General features: G+C 43.3%; 1 protein-coding gene across 3 annotated transcripts in view; it reads left to right on the top strand.

Moving 5' to 3' along the window:
• Window positions 1-24,144, top strand: part of LOC101115632 (phospholipid-transporting ATPase IB) — a 469,524-nt gene that overhangs the window by 186,734 nt on the left and 258,646 nt on the right. For all 3 annotated transcript variants that reach the window (XM_042254882.2, XM_060394098.1, XM_060394100.1), the window contains exon 25: window positions 21,515-21,687. In XM_042254882.2, the coding sequence (XP_042110816.1) occupies window positions 21,515-21,687 (173 nt within the window). The remainder of the gene's footprint in view (window positions 1-21,514; window positions 21,688-24,144) is intronic.

Here is a 24,144-nt window from a genome sequence, read left to right as displayed (position 1 = left end):
TTTAAGACCGGAAAAGCCTGGGTCATAGAGGAAAGAGGAGGCAATTACAGAGTGGGAGGGGTGTGGGATGGGACAAGCTCCAGTGGTTTCAGGGACTTTGGGAGACATGAATAATATGAGGCATTGTCGAAGAGATGGAAGAGGCAGGTCAGGGACAAAAATTTTGTTCCTGTGGTAGCTTTTATGGTCGGTATGCCCTGAAAGCCTCTAATGGCTCAGATGGTAAAATGTCTGCCTGCAACACAGAGGACCCAGGTTCGATTCCTGGATCGGGAAGATCCCCTGCAGAAGGAAACAGCAACCCACTCCAGTATTCTTGCCTGGAAAATCCCATGGACAGGAGCTTGGCGGGCTACACCCCATGGGGTCACAAAGAGTGAGACGTGAGTGAGGGACTAACACACACACACACACATCCTGAAAATAATCTCTCCAGCTTCCATCTTCAGAATGAAAATGAGCGTGGTATTTTAGATGGAAAATCACAGAATTCCAACGTTAGCACTGTCTTTCCATGTGCCCCTGCCCCTGTCCTACCAGCAGAGGAGGACCAGAGGGGAGACTGAGGCATTCCTACATTCTCAAAGCTCTGGCTTTGAGATCACGCCATTTGCATGTTTCCGTTGAGATTCTTACCAGTGAATGCTGATGGCCTTCTGTAAACTTATAAGAGATTCTATTCAATAATTCGTGTTTAACTTCCCAGAGACCAATTGCTATAACTAGAAAGCAATGACTCTCATGTCTGTATACCACACAGGAAATGAAATCTCATTACTCCAATCCTGTTGTGTATAATATCGATGTAATTATAGGAATGGAAGTAAAAAAATATACTGTAACTAATGTGATCCTGAGAGTCATACAACCTTACCGACTAATTTACCTTAATTTCATCACATTTACAAACTGGCATTTATCACTCCCTGTTCACCCTGCTTTGTCCCTCCGGTAAGCATGGTTTCTTACTCTAGACACAAATGGAGTTGGAATCTTCCATCTACACTACCCAGACAGCTCTTCGTAAGTGGGAAAAATGGTTTAGGCTTATAAAGAATATTTTACAACAGCAGAGTTTACAAAAAGAAAGGAAAATGGCTACTGAACTAATGGAAAAGGAACCCCTTACTTTGAAAGATGTATTTATTTGCTTCTGTGGGCCTAGTTTACTTGGTCCTTTAAGTGGACAGGAGAAATACACAAAGTGAGTTCAGGGAAAAAAGTGAAAGATGGTATAGGACATTGGTTGGAAATTTTATAGTCCACATGCTGCTTTGTCCTCCTGAAGCTTGTGTTTTAAAGACTTGGTGGTTCAGCAGAAAACACCCAGGAGTGTGACTGAAGCTATGGAATCCATCATGGCTACACCCTGCCTGAAGAATGATGCTTTCGGGATGGTGTTGATGCCTTAAGTTATAACTGAGCCATCCAAGGAGCTCCATTTTCTGCCCAAAGTAACATTTCTGCACTGAGAGAAGCCTCCAGATCTCTGTGAAGGAAACACAGTCATCCTGGTCACGGTGCCTGTCCAGGGGTCCTGTGGAGGGTCTAGATGTCAAGAAACTGTATCAGTTCTATGAGGACCCTGGGCACACTCTAAGATGCTTGTTTTATTTTCAGCCATGTGTAGAATAAAGCATGCAAATTAGGTTTTTTAAAAAAAAAATAAATCATGACTCCTCACATAATGGTTTTTCCATTCCAGGCAGTTTTAGGCCTCCAATCAAGTCATTAGGTCCTGAATTGGTTAAAACAAATTAGCTTTTAAATGTCTGTGATTCCTGTTGGCGCCCATATTTCAGCATGAGGAGGTTACCATGGGCTTCCTGCCAGGACTGCCCTCTTGTTTCTGCCTCTCCTAGTAGGTGGTGTATTTGTTGCTTTATAATTCCTGCAACAGATTGAAGTTTCCTATTCTTTTTTTTTTCCTTCTGAAGAGTATAAAATTACTATCAGATTTGGAGAGCAAAATGAGACTGAGACTTTGAGAGAAAGTGCGTTCTCTGGCACAATCTCCACACCCCGGAATCCTCAGTGGCACATTTCTTCCTGTTGCTTAGCTCTCGAGAGAGTAATACTTGACTCCTTTTCAAAATGGCAGTGTGACTGTAGTTCTAAGTAGCATGGAATTGGGAGCAGTGTTGAAGTGAGCGAGGCTTGAAGACTGAAACTGCATCTGAATTGTTTCCACTTGCCTCAAGAAGCCCACGGGTGGGCTTTTGAAGGATCCACTGGTTGTGTTTCTGCGTGGTTTGAAAGCAAAACTGTAGTCATCAAGTGAATATAGGGAGCCATGGAAGGACCCTTTCATTCTTTCCCTTCCTCCTTCTCTTATTCATGGGACTATTCTGGGGCCAGGTGGGGGTGAACCCGCTGTTTCTCCCTCCCTTTGTCCCTCTTGCCAGTTCTCCCCCTGAATGTGTCTACCTGCTTGTTAGCATCAGGCTTTACAAGGTAGTGAACAGAAGAAATAGACATGGTCCCCATGAGGTGGAGGGGAGGCCTCCTGGGACGGAGTCTGGGGAATGGCAGCAATGCCTGTTACAAGTCTGTTGTGTCTGTTGTCCTGAAGATTTGGGTCATGTGACCTGGAATGCCAGGTGGCTGAGCGGGAGCCAAGCTGTCTGTCTGTCTCCAGGACCAATGCCCTGCAGTTGCCAGTCTGAAATGTTTAAAGATGTCTGACATTCTTCCTTTCCAGAAGGCATGTCATGTGTACACATGGTCACTGTTGAAGTCAAGTCTAGCGGATACATGAGTTGTAGAACAGGATAGACGGAATTGCTGCAGGCCAGGTACATGCCTGCAATCTTTTTCAGATGCTGGCAACTATGTGAAGGTTATATGTTTTATCAAGTAGGTTCTCATTTTAATATCTTAGGAAATGTGATGATATAACCTTTTCTCACTAATATCTTATGTGCTTTTGGTAGAATGTGAAGTCATTCCTCCAGAAGGAGGAAAGAATTATGGAAGAATGATGTCTTGTGAACAGATTTTAGCAGATTCGGACATTAACTTTTGTTCTGATGAGTATGTTTTGGAGAGTGAAGGTGTTTGGAAGAGTGTTGAAAATATTCTCCTGGGCTCTGCTGGAGTTCATCAGTTGAGTACGCTTACTTTCAATTAGCAGACCTGAGTGCTCCCAGTGAGTGATGCAGAGGCTCTAAAAAGAACATTTGATTTTTTATTTTATATTGGAATATAGTTGATTTACAATACTGTATGAGTCTCAAGTATACAGCAAAGGGATTCAGTTATATGTATATGTGTATCTATTCTTTTTCAGATCCTTTCCCCAGAATATTGAGTAGAATTCCCTGTGCTATACAGTAGGTCCTTGCTGATTATTTTATATATATTGTAGTGTGTATATTGTAATCCCAAATTTAGTCAGTTGTAGTGAGGTGGATGAACCTAGAGCCCATTATACAGATTGAAGTAAGTCAGAAAGAGAAAAACAGATATTTGTATATTTATGATATATGTGTATATATATATATGTATATATATACACATATATATGGAATCTAGAAAATTGGTACTGATGAACCTATTTGCAGGGCAGGAATAGACACAAATGTAGAGCACAGACGTGTGGGCACAGCAGGGGAAGAAGGGCTGGGATGAATTGAGAGAGGAGCATTGAAATATATACATTGCCAAATGTAAATAGCTAGCTGGTGGGAAGCTGCTGTCTAGCACAGGGAACTCAGCTCAGTGCGCTGTGATGACTTAGGGGGGTGGGATGGGGTGGGGTGGGAGCGAAGCTCAAGAGGGAGGGGATATATGTATACTTATAGCTGATTCACGATATTGCGCAGCAGAAACCAACACAACATTGTAAAGCAATTATCCTCCAATCAAAAAGAAAAACCCAGTCTCCTAATTTGTCCCTTCCCACTTTCCCCTTTGATATTATTTGATATCCCCTTTGATATTATTATTTTCTATGAAAAAAAAGAACACTTTTAAATGGAAATCTCCCAGTTGGTGCTTTCTTTCTTTGATTTAAGTTACATAAACTCAATTACTATAATTACATCACTTATTTATTTACTTGGTTATTTATTCATTTGAAAAATCTGAGTACCTTGGAGGATAAGTCTTCTGACAGAGAGATAATGGTTATAAGCTCATGATCTGACTGGAGGTACAAATCAGGGGATTGAAATTTCAAATTAAGGAGTAAGTTTCCAACTTGAGAGCTTAAGCATAGAGATTGTCAGATGTCCTTAATGTTCATGGGCATCCGGGGAGGGGTGAGCTAGGTTGTTTTTTCCCATTTGGCTTAGATCTTTCTGTATTTGCTGCCCTCAGTAGCAAGTCACCGAAGTTGAGTTCTACCGGGAAAGTGCAGACCTTTGCGTGAGGCAGAGGGTGGTAAATAAGTCATTTGAGGGGAGTGAGGTCTAATCTGACTCAGAGACCACTGTGAGCAGTACCTGAGGACATCCTGACTGTTTCCTTGGCAGGGGTTGATTTTACATGAGCATATCATAAAACCTACTACCTTCTCTCAGTCTTGCCACACTTCAGAAATAGATTGTTTTATGTGTGCCAAAATAAAAAGGCTGAATTTTGCCAAAGTGGAAAGGAAAATGTAGAAATTACTGTTACATGATTATTTTAAATTTTATGTATTCTTTCTAGAAAATAGTAATTTTGCATTTGACTTGACAGAATGATGAACTTAGTAGGGGCTCAAAATCTCTTACTGGTAGAGTTAGTCAATTGGAAAATTCAAATTTGACAAGTTAAGGCTCTCAAATGGAAAAATGTCTTATGGTAAAGAATCTGTCTGCAATGCAGGAGACCTGGGTTCGATTCCTGGGTCAGGAAGATCCCCTGGAAAAGGAAATGGCAACCCACTCCAGTGTTCCTGCCTGGAGAATCCCATGGCCAGAGGAGCCTGGTGGGCTACAGTCCATGGGATCGCAAAGAGTTGGACACAACTGAGCTACCAACACACTTCCAAGGCTCCCAAATGGAAAAGTCTCTTATCTTCTTTAGTTTTTTGGTTTTTGTTGTTTTGTGTTTTTAAGGAGTTTAGAAACCCCTTACTCTTCGTTTTTCTCTTCCTAGTGCCTTGGTGATAGAACAGTCCTCTCTTCTCTTCCCTTCTAGAGAAAGAGAAGTCTGCCCAGATTGCCTCCAGGGGGCACCTGGCTAGTTTCCCTCACTGGGTCCACTGCACACTACCTGCCCTCCTGCCGGATCACACTCATCTTTTTAAAAAATCTCCTGTCGTGGCATCACCATAGTCTAGAAATCTGCCCATCCTGTTGCCACCAGCTGTGCGTGGCTATTTCAGTTAAACACAGTTGAAATGGTAGTTCCAATGCGGTCACATCAGCCACATTTCAGGTGCTCCATGGCCATGTATGGACAAGAGAGAAGAACACTGACATCTTCACAGAAAGTTCTGTTGGTGATCCTGGTCGAACGTCCATAACAGTTCCCTGTTTTTAAAGCTTCACATGTAAACACCTTAACCTGGCTTCTAAGCCTTCTGCAGTCTTGCTGTCTGTACAGACTATGACTCACTATCAGGTGGTGAGGAAAACCCATGGGCTGGAGCTCCCAGGAGACTGGGTGGAACGGATGAGGCATCTCATTCCTTTTTCAAGAAGGAGTGCTCCAACAGGCAGGAGGTGGTCTGAGGAAAGGTGAGAATTGGGTCAGTTTCAGAAGTGTGGAAGATCTTGGTGAAATATAGGGAACAAAGGGCAATCTCCCAGGCTGCTTTTTCTTCCTAGAACGAGGGGAATAATTCCCACTCTCTGAACCACTGCAGGCTGACAGGTGAAGGGAATTTGTGTGGAAGCATTTTTTTGTTTGTTTAATTGAAGTCGGCATCACCGACTCAATGGACGTGAGTTTGAACAAACTCTGGGAGATGGCGATGGACAGGGAAGCCTGGCATGCTGCAGTCCATGGGGTCGCAAAGAGTCACACGACTTAGCGACTGAATAACAAGCAACAACAGTTGACTTTACAATGTTGTGTTACTTTCTGCTGTACAGCAGGGTGACTCAGTTATACACATGTTTACATTCTTTTGTTCTTTTCCATCCTGGTTTATCACAGACTAGTGAATATAGTTTCCTGTGCTATATGGTGGGACCTTGCTGTTTATCCATCTTATATAAGCCGGTTTGTATCTGCTGACTCCAAACTCCCAGTCCATCACCCTCCCTGCCTCCCTCTTGGCGACTGCAAGTCTTGGAAACAGTAGGTTTTAAAGTGACTGATTCTTTACAAGGGCCTCCAGGAACACTGGGAATTCTAGATGGGCTTTCTGGAGATCAGAGTCTTTGAAAGTTAAGAAACTGGAAAATAAAAGGAAAGATCTGTGTTCAGACAGCTGGATGTCCCAAGACCCAGGGCCTGAGGGTGGCAAAGGCATTGCAGGCTGGTTGTCTATGTGTCCTGTGACTCCGGACACATGAGAACCTGCGTCTTCAGTCCATTCTCTTAGAGCTGCCATGTTGGAAGGTGAGCTTGGCCTAAGTTCAGTTCAGTTCAGTCACTCAGTTGTGTCCGGCTCTTTGCGACCCCATGGACTGCAGCACTCCAGGCTTTCCTGTCCACCGCCAACTCCCTGAGTTTACCCAAACTCATGTCCATCGAGCTGGTGATGCCATCCAACCATCTCATCTTCTGTCATTCCCTTCTCCTCCCACTTTCAATCTTTCCCAGCATCAGGGTCTTTTCCAGTGAGTCAGCTCTTTGCATCAGGTGGCCAAAGTATTGGAGTTTCAGCTTCAGCATCAGTCCTTCCAATGAAGGACTAAATGCTGACATGTTAAAAGCTTCGTCGCATATTGGATGGAGCATGAAATATTTGTGTCCCCCTCACTCGTGTTTTCTTTAAGTTTCCAAGCTGTGGCTACTCCAGAGATGGACAGGTGTGTGACTTTAGGAATGACCTGTGTGCATTCCTGCCATCCTGTCCGCCGTGTACTCCTGGCAAAGCCCCTCTGGCTGGGAAGGAGGCAGCGGGGAGCCCTTCTCGAAGTTTCCAGGGCAGCTCCAGAAACAGTGGTTTCTCCCAGTGGAAGAAGAGACATGGTTCCGGTAGGAACTGTGGACGGCCCTGCTTTCCCTCCATAGACTGGCCATTCCATTCCTTTTCTTTTCATCTCCCTCCTCCTCATCTCACCAAGACTGAGCACCTGGGTCCTCAAGAACTGGAAGTGTGTGAGAACAGTGATCTGAGGTGGCAGGAGACAAGGGCGACTTCAGGGCCTGTTCCCTTCCATGCACCTTTCAGAACTGAGGGGGTGAGGGGACAGCTGTGGGTTGTTGGCTGGCCATGTGGTCTGTGAGACTAATACAGGCCGAGTCTCTAGTGAGCGTGCTGGACCATAATCCAAGCCCAGAAGAACACTCTGGTCCTTGGCTGATGCTGAGAAGCAAACCATGTCACATAGAAGCAAGATGAACACGTGTCGGCTTCTGCTTGTAACTGTGTGTGTAACTGTAGCTGCAGGAACACTAATGTCTGGGGAACAACTTGTGATTGATGTTCTCTGTGACCCAGACACTGTGGCAGTAAGAAGTGCCATGGCGGTTTTCATGAAGATGTGGGCAGCCTGGGGGCAGGGGCTTCTGGAGTCCCCAGTTGGCCTTGCCCCTTCCCCATGGGTCTGTGGTGAACTGGACCCTCCATCCCTGCTCCTCCCCAGACACCTTGCAGCTCTGAGAGGGGGTGACCAGGCCGCAGCCCAGCCCTGGAACGCCCTCCAGCCGGAGTGGCCAGGCCGCCTGGTGCACTCCCCAGCTACCGGTTTCCTTACTTGTGCTGCTGCTTTAATTGGCCCCAGTTCTCTTCATCTGTTGTGAAAACTCTTGAAACTCATAGAGAGTCATTTCCTCCCTTCTTTATTGGGATTATTTTCTCTGCACGAGGTGCACGGCTGGTGACGAGACCTGTGCCTTCTGCTCAGTTTCTTGGCAAAGCCATCATCTGGTGGGTTTCTGCAGGGTGACCAATCCCGTTACAGCTGAGGAGTGCTGGACCTGGTTAGTTCTCAACTGCATGATGTCTTTCCCCGAAGTCCTCAGGCTGTGGGGCTTGCTCTGAGGATGCACATGTGCAGATTGGTTTGCTGCTGCTCTTGTTTAGTTGCTCAGTTCTGATCCCATGGACTGCAGCACTTGAGGCTTCCCTGTCCTTCACTGTTTCCCAGAGTTTGCTCAAACTCATGTCCATTGAGTCGGCGATGCCCTCCAACCATCTTGTCCGTGCTGGTGGGTGGCACTTTGTAATTGGCCACAGACCCCACTGCTCCTCAGTGTCAGCTATACTTTTATAACCTGCCTGGTGCCCTGAGGTCATTTATCTGCACATAGATACATTTGTGTGCAGATAAATGATCTCCCAAAGCACATTTTCAAGTTCTTCCCAACCAAAAGCCAATAGACAGGCAGATTTCTATTCAGTTTATTCAGTTGACCCTTGACCTGTTATTAGAGCAGGGGTTGGGGCACCATCCCTGAGTAGGTGAAGATCTATATTCTACTATCTCTGCCTCAACAACAAAGGAATGGTTGACTCATTCAAATGGACGAAGCTGAAACGTTTGGGGTAGATGCAAAGCCTCCTTTTTCTGATTTCACATTTTGTGATCTCTGCTACTGCTGCTGCTAAATCGCTTCAGTCGTGTCCGACCCTGTGCATCCCCATAGATGGCAGCCCACCAGGCTCCCCCGTCCCTGGGATTCTTCAGGCAAGAACACTGGAGTGGGTTGCCATTTCCTTCTCCAATGCACGAAAGTGAAAAAGGAAAGTGAAATCACTCAATCGTGTCCGACTCTTAGTGATCCCATGGACTGCAGCCCACCAGGCTCCTCTGTCCATGAAATTTTCCAGGCAAGAGTACTGGAGTGGGGTGCCATTGCCTTCTCCATTTGTGATCTCTAACAATATCAAAATTTTTCCCCAGCTAGTTAATTTAAAGATCCATAAAATGAAAATATAGGTACTACATTTATTGGAAACCCTATTAAGTGTTTAAAACTCCGTATAAGTGAACCCACACAGTTCAAAACCCATGTTGTTCAAGGATCAATTGTATTTGTATTTATCTCTCCAGCTATCTTCTGATAGTGGTTTAAAATGAATAGTTGAGGGGACTTCCCTCGCAGACCAGTCCAGGGGGCGTGGGTTCGATCCTTGGTTGGGGTACTAAGATCCTGCGTGCCAAGCAGTGTGGCCAAAAAAGAGAAAGTTGAAAATGAAGAGTTGAAACAACATTCACGAAAGGAAATAAAAAACTGCTGAAGGACAGACTAGGAAGGCTTAGGGCCAGGATTACAGGTCAACTGCTTTATTAGCCTGTTCATTGGTGCCGTTAATCTTAATGACTGCGTTTATCAGGGTGGGAAGCTTATATGCTTCACACTGACTGAGTGAACAGTCCTGGTATTGAATGACCCTGGTTTCACTGCTTTTGATCTCACTGGAAACACTTTTTGCTCGTAGGTTTCCCTTCTTCCCCAAATGTTGCTGAATTAACACAAGCAAAATCCTCTCCATTTCACATACTTCTATTTGTTCTCTTGAAAGTGTTGATCTCGCGACTGGCTACAGCCTGAGGCTGGCTGGCAGTGGTGTGATCAGTTCCTCCCCATGTTCCTCTCTGTGGTCAAGGGCTGTCTTCTGGAAAGGCCGTATCAAATTCATCCTCTGTTGTGAATGAAAATAATCAGTTGGTGAAAGCCCAGAATTAGAACCCTCTTGGTATATTTATTTCTGTGTCTCAAGAATTCTGATTTAAAGCAGACATTATTTCAAGTCATGTGAACAGTAGGTCATTCAGGAGTCTTGGATGAATCAATGTTTTCTTCCCTTCTCTGTAAGAAAATGTATTTAAAGTAAAGGTCAAATCCAGCCTGGATTTAGAACCTATTAAATGTGGGTCTGGAGGGAAGAGCTGCTACTCTTTTAAAAATTTTCTACATAGTTTTCAAGCACTAGGGACACTCTGGTCTTCTGCATATCATCATTTCACACTTATTTCTGGTGTTGGTATTTTTCTTTTCTTCTGGGATGTAGCTCACATACCTTGTGAATTTGAGCCCATGTCTCTGGGCTTGTTCAAAGAATAAATTGTTCAAGGAATAAATTAAGCCTTTAAAAATTGTCTTGGAGGAGTTTATCAGGCTTTGAACTGCATCTGAGAAGGATGGATCAGTGCCCCTTGTTTAATTAAGAGGCTCAGAAGTCAAACTCTGTGTCCATCTGTCCTGCCCTCCCCCGATCCCTCCAGCCGCCCCCAGCTCCATGAAGGTGGTCTAGCTATTGTTGGAGGTGACGGCCCCTCCTACAGCCTTACTCTGTTACCAACCCTCCTGGTACTTCTGCTCTAGAGAAGTCTCCAATACCACACTTTCCCAGCCCACCTTTGCCCTCTGTGGCTGTTGGCACAGCCCCTGGACTGGTCTTCCACTCCCCACCCACGGCTCCCTTCTCGAAGCTCTCCTGTCGCTCAGGAAAGGTTGGAGCATACTCTGCAGGTCAGGCTCAGAAAAAGGCCACAGGGAAGGCATCAATCCAGGGAAGACGTCACCTGTGGAAACGCGACCTTTCCTATGCTCTTTACTGATTTATTTGGTTTTATTTTTTCATTTTTCAAATGCGTATGCCATGGAGTACATCCCTGGCTTTTCTGACCAGAGACTGTCACTTAGAAAATGTTTAAGTATGCAGCAGTGTCCACAAAGACATGAGATGTTTTCCTAACAGAGCTGAGGGTTTGTGGACAGCTGGCCTCTCCTCTTATGTGATGGATTCTTCTCCCAACTACTGCTGATTTGAGGAAAAGTGCAGAGGACCTGTGGCCAGACTCTTTGCAGAACTGGGCCGGGGTGAGTCAGCTCTGGTGGCAGCCAGGCCCAGTCCTCCTCCTTCTGTGCTGCTGCCTCAGTGCCCCCAAATGAGAGCCCCCGGTCCCTTCTTCTTCCCGTGGGTGACACTCTTCACTGCCCGCTTGCACAGCCGGCAGCTGCCACACATGCCACACACAGATCATTTTTATGATCTGCCTTCACTGTTTCTCTTTCAGAAATTTTTTTTACCCTCTCTGTTGCTCACACAAGTCTAAACACAGTCTGGACACATTATAATTCCTCTCAGAGTCTAGAAGCCTTTAGAAGTAGGAAGTGCAAAGGCCATATCATCGAAATATTAACGTTAAAAGCTTAAATCTCCAACGTCAGGAAATTAACTAATGTTATGATCATTTTTTACATGACATCATTAATGTTTATTTTAAAAGTTAGCCTGTGTTTTTAAAGAATCTGGTCTCATCATACAACAAATCAGTAGTTCAAGAATTAAGATGATTTTGTAGTAGTTGCAATGTGCTCTGCATGAGGACATGACAGATGAGGAGCAAATTAGGCCTTTAGTTTGTAATTGGTATTTTATCTGTTTTTTAATTGAAGTATAGTTGATTTACAATGTTGCATTAGTTTCAGCTGTACAGCAAAGTGTCAGTTAAACATATACATGTATGTCTGGGTATATGTTGGGCTTTCCAGATGGCTCAGTGGTACAGAATCTGCCTGTCAATGCAGGAGACACAGGAGACTCAGGTTTGATCCCTGGGTCGGGAAGATCCCCTGGAGGAGGAAATGGTAACCCACTCCAACATTCTTGCCTGGGAAATCCCATAGACAGAGGGACCTGGCAGGCTACAGTCCATGGGGTTGCAGAGTCGGACATGACTGAGCACACAGCAAGCACACACACATGCCCAGAAATACCTAGACTTATGAATTTAATATATATACTATATTCAGTATTTTATAATAATCTATAAGGGAAAAGAATCTGAAAAAGAATCCAGAATATATATATATATATGGAGAGAGGAGAGAGAGAAGAATATATTTTCTAGATTCTTTTTCAGATTCTTTCCCCTTATAGATTATTACAAAATATCGGCTGTAATTCCGTGTGTTGTACAGTAGGTCCTTATTGAGGTATGTTATCTTTCCTATGTGAGATTAATAGCACTGTCTTCCTTTGCCAAAGTTTTCCTGATGTAGTTAATCACATAGTTCATTAGAAATACTCTACCAACTTTTTCTGTAATACTTTTCATTTTGCACTTCTCAGTTCAGTCACCATTGTATTTGCTTTGGGCACTTTATAATTCCTCCAAGAACCAAGGCAACTTTAGAAATAGTTAAGTTCAATGCCTATATCATAGATAGGTTATAAGTTAAAAGTGTAAATCTGCTAAGGTAAGGAAATTAAGCAATTAAGCTGAGGTTGTTATGTGGAGAGTAAAATTATTCCTGGTGAGTGGTGTTTTTTTTTTTTTTTTTTTTCTCGGTGTGTGTGGTCAGGGAGGGGGATAAGGCCCAGGAAATTTTGGAGTCCTGGAGGTACTTTAGTGATAAATGTGTTATTTGTGACTCTTTCAAAATCACTGACAATACTTACATCTTTTTTTTTTTTCTGTTGTATTTATGTGTGAGTTCTTTATCTTTTTATTTTCAATTCTATTAAACTCTAGTTAATTTACAGTGTTGTGTTACTTTTTGCTGTACAGCCAAGTGACTCAGTGACACATACATATGTGCTTGTCATATTCTTTTCCAGTGTGGTTTATCACAGGACCTTGGATGTAGATCCCTGTGCTCTACAGTAGGACCTTGTTGTTTATCTATTGTGATGATTGTAAATATGATTCACCATGTCCCCAAAATAGACAGCTACTTCCTGAGACCCAATCTGGACAGATGCGTGAGAAGCAACTGTTGCGTGGAATTATAGAGGGTTGTTTGCTACACAGCTGAGTGATCACTCACAAATGCCGAGGTCACATTCTTCTTTCAAGAGGGTCATGCTTTGAAGTCATTTCTTAAAGAAAAAGGTTATCTCTCTTCTCCAAAATTGGCAAAAGGATCCATAGTTGAAGTTCAAATACCAAATGCTTTTTCATGCATCTACATTATTTCTGAGATCTTATTATACACAGTTGAGCTTCCCTTGTGGCTCAGCTGGTAAAGAATCTGCCTGCAATGCGGGATACCTGGGTTCCCTCCTTGGTTTGGGGAGATTCCCCTGGAGAAGAGAATGGTTACCCATTCCAGTATTCTGGCCAGGAGAATTACATGAACTGTGTAGTCCATAGGGTTGCAAATAGTGAGCGACTTTCACTTCATTATACACAGTTATGCAAGAGGGAGAGGGAGAGGGTGGGATGATTTGGGAGAATGACATTCTAACATGTATACTATCATGTGAATTGAATCGCCAGTCTATGTCTGACGCAGGATGCAGCATGCTTGGGGCTGGTGCATGGGGATGACCCAGAAAGATGTTATGGGGAGGGAGGTTGGAGGGGGGTTCATGTTTGGGAATGAATGTAAGAATTAAAGATTTTAAAATTAAAAAAAAAAAAAGAAACATATCTGTTCAGTCTATAAAAGGATTCCTGGTGCTAAAACCAAAATCTACTTTTTTGGAAGAAAATAAGTTAAGCATATTTGGGTTGCTACTTAATATCCTTTGAGAAGCAAAAGGAAGTACATATTTTCAGGAAGTTTTTTAACCTCGGTGAGTGAACTATGTCACAACTGTTAGTCGAATTTTCTTTCAATAAATAGTGGAGACTGATAGTTTTCATACTTTCTAGGCTTTGAAGCCTCAGTGAATAAATGGTCTCTTCCTTATAATGATACTTGTGGGTGAGTGGCTGCTACCGGTTTCTTTCACACGCCCCACCTGCTGAATCTCTTTTCTAACACTGCTGGGGCTGCCTTTTCAGGAAGTCATGGATCTTTGTGGATGTGAAATGTAAAAAGAAAAGAAGAACCTGAAAAAATAGAGTGTTCCAGCCCTGAAGAGAGGTTCTTGGTGCTAGCCTATGTACATGGTTGTTACTAGTCAGTCGGTGTTAGTTACTCAATCGTGTCCCACTCTTTGTGACCCCATGGACTGTAACCCCCCAGGCTTCTCTGTCCAACTCTCCAGGCAAGAATACTGGAGTGGGTTGCTGTTTGCTTCTCAAGGGGATCTTCCTGACCCAGGGATCAAACCCGGGTCTCCTGCATTGCAGGTGGATTCTTCACCATCTGAGCACATCACCCTACATAATATCCCGCATGTATTATGTGAATTATTCCACTGCACTTTGTTGCATGTCATCAATTCCAGCAAATAGAAGTCTGTTTAATTCTTTAAGCATCCAAAGATATTTCAAACTGTTAGTCATTTGAGAAATGCAAATGGAAACTACTAAATCTAATACTACCTGTCCATTAGAATGGCTGACATTAGCAAGACGGATGGTGTCAGTGTGCACAAGGATGAGGCGTAGTTAGAAAGCTCAGCTGGGACTGGTGAGAAGGCAAAATGATACAACAACTTTGGCAAAGATTCTTAGTTTCCATAAAGTAAACGTGTGTGTGTTCTGTATGTATCTGCATAGATGGTAAGACAGAGTAATTCCAATTTGGGAATCTACCAAAAAAAATGAAAACATATGTCCACACAAAGACTAGTATACAAGTATTTATAGTAGAATTAAATTCAGAATATCCTAAAACTAGAAACAGTCCCCATGGGTAATAACAGGTGAGTGAAAGATTGTGGTGTAGTCATACATTGGAATACCACTTGGAAACAAAAAGGAATACGCTATTGGTAAGTGCATAAATATTGGACAGATCTCAAAAGATTAGGCTGAATGGATAGGTGAGACAGAAATGACTAACCTCTGATTCTATTTATATGGCTTTCTAGAAAAGGAAAACTGTAGTAACAGAAGTGGCCAAAGGCTGGCAGAGGAAGGGATGAAATTGCCTGTGGAATGTTGGGTGGGGACATTTTGGAGTGATGGAGATCTGTATTTTAATGGTAGAAGAGGTTACATGACCAGCTTGTAGAGAGATTCTTGGGGCTGGCCTATGTCCTCCATTGTTATCCTTGTTTAGCCACTCAGTTGTGTTCAACTGTTTGAGACCCCGTGGACTGTAGCCCACCAGGCTCCTCTGTCCATGGGATTTCCCAGGCAAGAAGACTGGAGTGGATTGCCATTTCCATCTCCAGGGGATCTTCCCAACCCAGGGATCAAACCCACGTCTCCTGTGTTGGCAGGTGAATTCTTTACCACTGAGTCAGCAGGGAAGCCCTGTTGTTATTACCCTACACAAAAATATCCCTGTGCACTACTTGAATGATTCCACTTCATTTAGTTTTATGTCTTGAAATCCGTTTGTATTCTTTTGGCAAAACTCATTGAATTGTACACTTAAAGTGGCTCAATTTTTTGTTAATTATAACCCAACGAAGCTGATTAACCAAACCAAACCAAACAAACCTCTGGATAGGCTTTTGTGCTTGTGCAAATTTAGTAAATTGGGTTGGTTGACTCAGATTAATTTTTTTAAAATCAGAAATGCAAGCATTCTACAGGAGGTGGAGATGGCCGGTGCAGGGAAGGGCCTGATGGGAGTGGGGGATGGGGTAGAAGGTGATGTGAGGATACCTGACAGGCACCTGTGTTTGTGTTAATAGCAAGAGACCACGTGATCTCTTGAGGATGTTTGCTTCATGCCTGTGATATATCATGCCATTTTCCCTGAAATTAGTTGTGTTATAGGAAGTCTTTGAAACGTTACACATCTAACAGATTCCTCTTCTCTTGAACCCTTGGGCCATAGGATGACCTCAAGCCTAAGAGGCTCTCGAGCCCAATGTTCCCTCAGGAGAAGGTGGTTTGCCCTCGAACATGAAGGCTGTGCAAGTTCTTGAGTGTGATTTGACTGAGTTGCTGCCCCTGAAACTCAAGCCATCCGGGCTTTTCAGCATCGTCAGCTCTGAGCGCGTTGGAATTTACAGAAGATCAAAGTGAGAGCTGAGGCAGCTGCTGCTAGCAGGGGAATCTCAGACATTCCTTAGGACACTGCCAAGGTCAGGGAAGGGGAGAGTGACCCGCCTGGCCAGAGTTCAGTGCTGGTGCTCTGTTTAATTTTGAGAAAAGATTCCTGCTATCTGCAGACTGGTAGTCATGCATCCAGGGTCTAGAAATGGTTGTCTCTCCTAGTTTATTAAATCTAAAGTCAGAACAGTAGCACCACCTTCCAGATCTCATCTGCCTGTAGGCTGAGCAGGGTGCACTTCAGCTGTGCTCAGGGGCCATCTGATGAACATCTGATCTGTGAATCTGCAGAGGAGAACCATTTCCTGAGATCACAGGGTAGCGCTGTCTATGTTGTTTATCTAATTATATTTAAAAACCCGGAAAGGCAGAGGCAAGCACTGACTTTACTGATAAGAAGTTCAGGGTTCATTGTACAGCATGTCTAGGTAAAAGTGTCTGGTGTGACTCAGGAATCAATCTTTACTCAAAGTTACCCACTTTAAGCTTTAAGTCTTGTGTACTTTTAATTGTGAAGGGAAATGGAGAATGTGTATGAAAAGCTGGAAATGAAATTTTTCATAGCGATGCCTAAAAGGCAAATTCTAACGAAGAATTTCAGAATGTTTCGCATCTTTCAGGCAATGAAACTCCAGCCCCAATTCCCTATGCCCCTTGTAACAGCCAAGTCTATTGTAACTTTCTGTAATTGGTTTTTTATTAAAATAAGAGAGTGTAGTATAAATTTTAGCAACTAGGCTAAATAGGTATTAACAGGCCCTGGGATCCAACCACAATTTGTAACATCGTTCCTTTGGGAAAATGGATTCTAAGTGCCCCATAACTAACTTACAAATAGACTTTTGAATCATAGTCCATTTGAGAATAAGGAACTGTTTGTGATAGTAATACCTTCAATTGGCTTGCTCCAGAATTACACAGAAGGGACCTATATTCTGCCACACATGTGTGGTGAGCCGAGCTAGTCTGGGTTTGATCAAAGATTATTGCTGAGTGGGCATTGAAAGCCTAGGAATTAAAATGAAAGTAGAGACTGGAGACAAGTCAAGGGTGGAGTTGGAAGGATGGGTCTGGAGGGGGCTTAGAGGTAGGAAAGGTTTTTAATCTCAAGGGCACAGGTGTGATTCTGAGCCGATGAAATGAGGGGAGAACAGGTGACGAGGGAGGTTAAGTGTAGAAAACGTTGAAGACAAAAAGGCTAGGATAGGAGGAAGAAGGTGAATCAAGAACCAGTCATTTTTTTTTAAACCTGGAAATATAAATTATGTTTTAATTGGTTTGCAAATATTCTTATTAAATTAGAGAAGGTGAGTTATACCCTTATCTCTTTTACATTTGATCTTAGTTTCCATACATTTTATAGATTTTACTGAGAAGTGTTAAATCTAGTGGCATTCTTAAAAAAAAATGAAAGAATGTCATTTGTAGCAATATGGTTGGATCTAGAAATTATTATACTAAGTGAAGTAAGTCAAAGACAAACACCATTGATACCATTTATATACGTCCATGGAGTCGCAAAGAGTTGGACACCACTGAGCTACTGAACAACAATAAATACGTGGAATCTAAAAAAAATGATACAAATTATAAATGAACCAATTTATAAAACAGAAATAGACCCATAGTCATAGAAAGCAAACTCATGAAGAAACAGTCATTTTTAAGGAAATATAATGTCAAATGTACCAGGAAGCCTGGATAGCTCACGTCTTCCAGACAAACAAATGCCTCCGAGACCTATAAATAATCTCTTAAAGATACTACACTGAAGGATTAGCTGAGACACATTCATTCATTTACGAAGTCAGCACATTTACTGGGCACCTACTCTGGGCTTGCATGATCTGAGTTCGGCAAAGGAAGTTTTTGCCTTCATCGAATTTACAGTTGAGTACAGTTCCAGCCAGACTCAAAGATGAGCCAGAGCTGGCTGGGGCAGGATGTTGGTGAGACCTATACTCTGCCCATAAGAATATTAGGTTTTTATTTACTCTTCTGTGTGTGTATTTGCTACCCTGATGGTATAGTAGGACTTCTGAGGGTATATACGCCCCCAGAGCATAGTAAGTACTCGAGTAACCACATCTTGGTTGGTTGATGGTAATAGGTCTGACTCATGTAATTGCTTAGTTGAACCCTTTTTATTCATGGGGAAACTTGTATTTGTTAATGTACCGCACTCTTTACCAGTATATGAGAAATTGCCCAGTCAATGGAATATGAACGTGAAATCTCTTTTTTTAAAAATATGTTTTCGTAACATTTAGTGTTCTTACTGCAAGTGGAGACCTTGGTGGCCCTGTTTTTACAGGGTGTAGTTCAGCATAGCCAATGGGCACCACCTGCCCCAGTGGCCATGCCCTGCTCACCCCAATTCCATGTATTCCATGTATTCTTGGCCTTGTCTCCCATGTTGCACATGTCTGACACCTCCGTTGCCACACTGGAGTAGAAGGCTCATTCCAGACAGGAAATGTGATGGGTTGTTGCTTGTTCAGTGACTGTGTCCTTCTGGTCCTTTCATCTCTGTGTCCACTACTCCAAGAAGAGTGCTGCATCGCCCGTGAATTCACCGAGTGACCTTCTGTCCTAGCTCAGGCTGCTGTCACAAAAGTACATAGTCTGGTGGACTAGACAACAGGAACTCTTGCCTCATGGTTGTGAAAGCTGGAAGACCAGGACCCAGGAGTAGACCCAGTGTCTGATGCGGGCTTTCTTCCTGGTTTGTCTTCATAAGGGTTGAGGGGAAAGGAAAGAGAAGTTCTCCTGTCTCTTCTCCTAAAGGGCACAATGGGATTGTTATGGGCTCATTGAATTCTGTCCTTTGTGCATCTTATCTCATGCTACTGTCCTGCTTTTTTCCATCTTGAACCCCCAAGGGTACACAGTCAGGGGCAGTGGCTGATGGTTTGATGACTGCAACACCCTTTATTTACTGACACGGCAGGTGACATTTTTGGCCCATACCATCTTGGCCCTAGTTGCTTTTAACCAGTTTTATTCTCTGCAGCTTCTTCCTAAAACTTAGATAAAAGCAATTGATTGACATTTGAGGGAGGGGCTGGGGTATGAAGGGCTTCCCTGCTGGCTCTGTCTTTAAAGAATCCACCTGCAATGCAGGACACCTGCCTTCAATCTCTGGGTCAGGAAGATCCCCCAGAGAAGGCCATGGCAACCCACTCCACTGTTCTTGCCTGAAGAATCCCATGGACAGAGGGGCTTGGCAGGCTGCAGTCCATGGGTTCACACAGAGTCGGACATGACTGAGTGACTAACTTTCACTTCAGGGTATGATTCCAGGGGAGCAGCCTTGGTAACCCTGGAGCATATTTTATCAGCGCATTTCTGCCATCATGCGCCCTTTGCTCAGACTTCTTCTGGGCCCACCCCCATTCATGCTTGAACCTCCATGGACCGCATATGCAAACCCAGTCTCATCTCTGTGGTGAGAAGTTTCCCAGGAGGGTGCTCTGGCCACTGTGTGCTGAACCTGGCAGGCACGCCCTCCGGAATTGCCTGGACCTGTCTGAGTTCCCCTGGAGACATCCCCAGACTGCCAGGCTGGAGTTTCCCTAAGTGGTTGGAATTGTCTTCTCTACCCAAATTCTGAAGGACAGGCTGTTGGTACAGATAAAGTAAACATAGATGTTTTGTTTGAGATTCAGAATTACCCAACTCACCAACAGTAAGAAGCACAAAGTGTCCTTTATTTTTATTTTTAGTAGGAGTCCATTTAACGTTTTTTCTTAGAGCATTATTTTATGACTTCCTCTATTACTGCATTGACAAAGCAGGTCTTGTCACGGATGACATTTATTCACTGCTTGAAGTGGCAGAGATGTGTGTTTTCCTTGATGTGGGAAGTTCTTATTGAATAAATAGTAACAGGAAGAGGCATGGGTTTGACTGGATGCCTGTTACCTGCCAAGTAGGTTACACTGAGTAGCTCATTTTTCATAAGAAGGACACTATGCAGTGAGTATTCTTAGCTCCATTTTACACTTGAGGAAACTGCTATTTAAAGAGGTTTTGCATCTTGCCCAAGGTCACAGAGGATATAAGGGGAGAGTTGGGACCAGACCCCAGGCCACTTGACCATAGAATGACAATAGTGCCTTAGATGCATCTTTTTTGAAATTAATTTCTACTGGAGAATAGTTGCTTTACAGTGTGGTTAGTTTCTGCTGCACAGCAAAGTCTTTTTGGTATTGACAGCCTCCTGTTGAGAAGGAAAGCTGAGCAGTCAGACAGTACAACCTGCTTCTCACCTTGTGATGGTAGCTGATCCTGAGTTTAGCGAGGGGAAGAAGAATTTCAGTTCATTCTACATGTTTCTTAACTCTACTTTATGTTATCAGATGACAAATATATGTATATGTCACTTAATAGCCGAAGGACTGTTGTCCAAACAGTAATTTTAGCCGACTGGTGTGCTTCCCTGATTAATTTAAAGCAGGTTTTTATTATGAGCCCAAAATATCTTCTTATATTTGAACTGGATATCCTATTCGTAATCATGAATTCCCTAGGAATATCAGCACATCCTTTTTTCTTTTAATCTTAAAAATGGTTCTATAATGAACTTATGGTTGCTGGAGGGCAAGGATGGGGGGAAGGAATAGTTAGGGAGTTTGGGTTGGACATATACACACTTTTTCTGTTTAAAATGAGTTATCAGCAAGGAGCTGCTGTATAGCACAGAGAATTCTGCTCAATAGTTATGTGGCAGCCCGGATGAGAGAGGAGTTCGGGGGAGAATAGATACATGTACCTGCATGGCTGAGTCCTTTTGCTGTCCATCTGAAATTCACAACATCGTTAATTGGCTATATTCCAATACTAAATAAAAAGTTTAAAAAAATGTTTCTATGCTCTAATTCCATCTGATAATAGATATCACACTAAAACACTTACTCAGGCTGGTAGTAACGTTTTAAAAGGTACTGGCGATTTAATTTGGTTGAATATTTTTTGTAACGTGAAGAAAATTATCAATTCGTTTCTCACTCCAATGATTCATGGAGAAAAATGGTTTAATCTGCAGATCTCAGCAAAGAAAAGAAAGGGACCTTTTGTGTTATTTTTATATCCTCTAATTTCTTTTGCATGCTTTGAAGACTACCTTGTGTAAACTGAGAAGTTCTTGACATTTAAGTTCCAGCAACGTTATCACCCTCACCGCCACCCCCCCAAATTTGTATTTATGGAATTTCCTGCTCTAGGAACACCAAAAATAATATGTATGTAGGTAAAGGAGGGGAGAGAAAGATAGTCACAAGAACCTTAGCAATTAAAGTTCCAATGGAAAAGAATTCGGATAGGCTAGATCAGCTAAAGATGGCAACCACAGTAGGTTATTGTAAATATCACTATGGGGATGTTTTCACCCATGGCACAGACCTAGGCTGTGGTCTGTTGTAATATCAATGCATCAATAGGCCAAGCTGAGCTCTGTTTGTATGTTTTACATTATAGGGGGCATGTTTTCATTTTAAGGAACTTAGTTTGGATTTCTGGGTCTTTTCTCTGCTGTTTAAAAGCTTCTGCCTCTGCTACACTGAGATGTAACACCCCGCCTCCCCCTCCCCCCCACCACCTTGTCTCAGGCCACCCGGGCAGCCATCACCCAGCACTGCGCGGACCTCGGGAGCCTGCTGGGCAAGGAGAACGACGCGGCCCTCATCATCGACGGCCACACCCTCAAGTACGCGCTGTCCTTCGAGGTTCGGAGGAGCTTCCTGGACCTGGCCCTCTCGTGCAAAGCGGTCATCTGTTGCAGGTAGGTGCCAGGCTGCCCCAGGCTCATGCTCTGACTTGACCGTGTCCTTCGTTTACGTAAAAGAACCACATGTGGGAGTTCTAAGGGTGAACTTTCGGCGGGGCGGGGCGGGGTGGGGGCTGGGGGCGGTTGGAGGGGCGGGAAGCAAAACGACAATACAGATTTTACTGTCTGTTCACAGATTTTGTGGAAGGCAATCAGTGGGTTTTGCATTTTTGTTTTCTTTACTGTCTTCTGAGAAGGTAAAAGTGATCAGGCACACTGTGGTGTCTGTGAGGTGTCACCACCCGAGGGCGTCACTCACTGTCTCACGTGGAGCTGGAGGTCACTGTGAGAATGTCACCATCCCCAGCAACTGCCACGATGGCCAGGGTGCCATCACCCTGCCGCCGTGGTGAGCAGAAACACACCAGAAACCACCAGAAACAACACAGAAAATCTGGTAGACTGTAAGTCCCAGCACATGTGCTCTAACTAAATGGTTTTTCAAAAGGAAAGTGAAACGAGCCTGTTTGGATTTCTCAGGGGAGAGCAAGAATGCCTTCCAGGCTCTACGGGAACTCACGCTCTGCTTACCAGGTGCTGGACACCAAAGGAAAACATATTTTTTCCCCTTCTGACCGTGGCTACTCTCTGAAGCCTCTGTGTGTCCTACCTCACTGGATCCCTCACTGCTTCACAGGAAGGCGTTCACCCTGGAACTGGCACGGGAAGAGGAAATTTCAAATTAAATACCGTTACTTTCTACAAAATAGAAGCATTAATTGAAAGGGAAAAAAAAAAAAAGCAAAAAACCCTGAGATGGTGCAGTTTTACCTCCAGGAGACGTTTCTTGGCTGGTCTCACATTTAAGATTAAGGGGGGAAGAAAACCACATACTTTTTTTTTTTTAAGCACATCTTTCAGATGCTTTCTCGTCATTGAGAATTTAAACTTTAATCTGTGACTTCAAATATAAGGTTTACCTTCCATTTAACGTTGACCTTTTCATTTTTAAAATGTAATAGCTATCAAAGTTATCCTTTTCTCTAATAATAGAAGAAAAAAATTTTTTTTCAGAAAATAATTTTTCACTGCAATTGTTTTGTGTTGTCTCCCAGAAGTATTGATTCAAAGGCTGGCAAAGGCTGTGTGAAAATGGATAAATACTTTAAAGCAATATTTTAGGCAGCAGAAAGAGGGAAAATGGAAGAATTTAAGATTTTGTTGAGATTGGAATCACACTGTTTTGCTAATTACTCATCGTTATACTAAAATCATGGCATCCGTTCCCATCACTTCGTGGCAAATCGATGGGGGAAACAATGGGACACTGACAGACTTTATTTTCTTAGGCTCCAAAATCACTGCAGATGGTGACTGCAGCCATGAAATTAAAAGACGCTTGCTCCTAGGAAGAAAAACTATGACCAACCTAGACAGCATATTAAAAAGCAGAGGCATTACTTTGCCAACAAAGGTCCATCTAGTCAAGGCTATGGTTTTTCCAGTGGTCATGTATGGATGTGAGAGTTGGACTGTGAAGAAAGCTGAGTGCTGAAGAATTGATGCTTTTGAACTGTGGTGTTGGAGAAGACTCTTGAGAGTCCCTTGGACAGCAAGGAGATCCAACCAGTCATTCTTAAAGGAAATCAGTCCTGAATATTCATTGAAAAGGACTGATGCTAAAGCTGAAGCTCCACTACTTTGGCCAACTGACTTGAAGAACTGACTCATTGGAAAAGACCCTGATGCTGGGAAAGATTGAAGGTGGGAGGAGAAGGGGACAACAGAGGATGAGATGGTTGGATGGCATCACTGACTCCATGGATATGAGTTTGAGCAAGCTCTGGGAGTTGGTGATGGACAGGGAAGCCTAGCGTGCTGCAGTCCATGGGGTCTCAAAGAGTTGGACATGACTGAGCAACTGAACTAAACTGAACTGTTACCAGTATTTTTTCATGTGCTTAAAATCCTAGGCAAGTCATCATCTGGGCAACAGTACATTTAGCGATCAGTGTGGATGACAGATTACTGTTGTTGGCAGGGATGTTGGCATTTATTTATTGAGATGTAAAATGAATAGTCCACTAAGGTGTTTATTGTAGGCTTGATATTCACACTGTTCCTGGGCATCATAGGAGAACAGAGGAAAGACTGGTCTTTGCTTTCAGTGCAAATGATGAATGTGTCTTTGTAATCCTTGCTTCTGGTCTCTTCCTTTACTTCTCTTGTACTCCTCTCCTCCTTGAAATCAGGCCTCCTCCAGGAAGGCTTCCATCTTGCCATACGCACAACCTCTCAATTCCTTTCTTGATTTGTCCTCAGCATCTGATGTTGAGAGCCACCACCCCTTGGATTCTCCTCTATTTCCATGACACCTTTCTCTTCTCCCTGGTTTTGTGTTTCCCTCATAGAGTCTTTCACACCAGCTTTGAGACTCCATATTTTTAGCTTTCACCTTTGGCCCTGTTGTGC

Source organism: Ovis aries, chromosome 10 (genome assembly GCF_016772045.2).
Source record: "Ovis aries strain OAR_USU_Benz2616 breed Rambouillet chromosome 10, ARS-UI_Ramb_v3.0, whole genome shotgun sequence".
Classification (NCBI taxonomy): Eukaryota; Metazoa; Chordata; class Mammalia; order Artiodactyla; family Bovidae; genus Ovis; species Ovis aries.
Note: the sequence above shows the minus strand (reverse complement) of the source record. Positions and strands in the feature narration are given on the sequence as shown.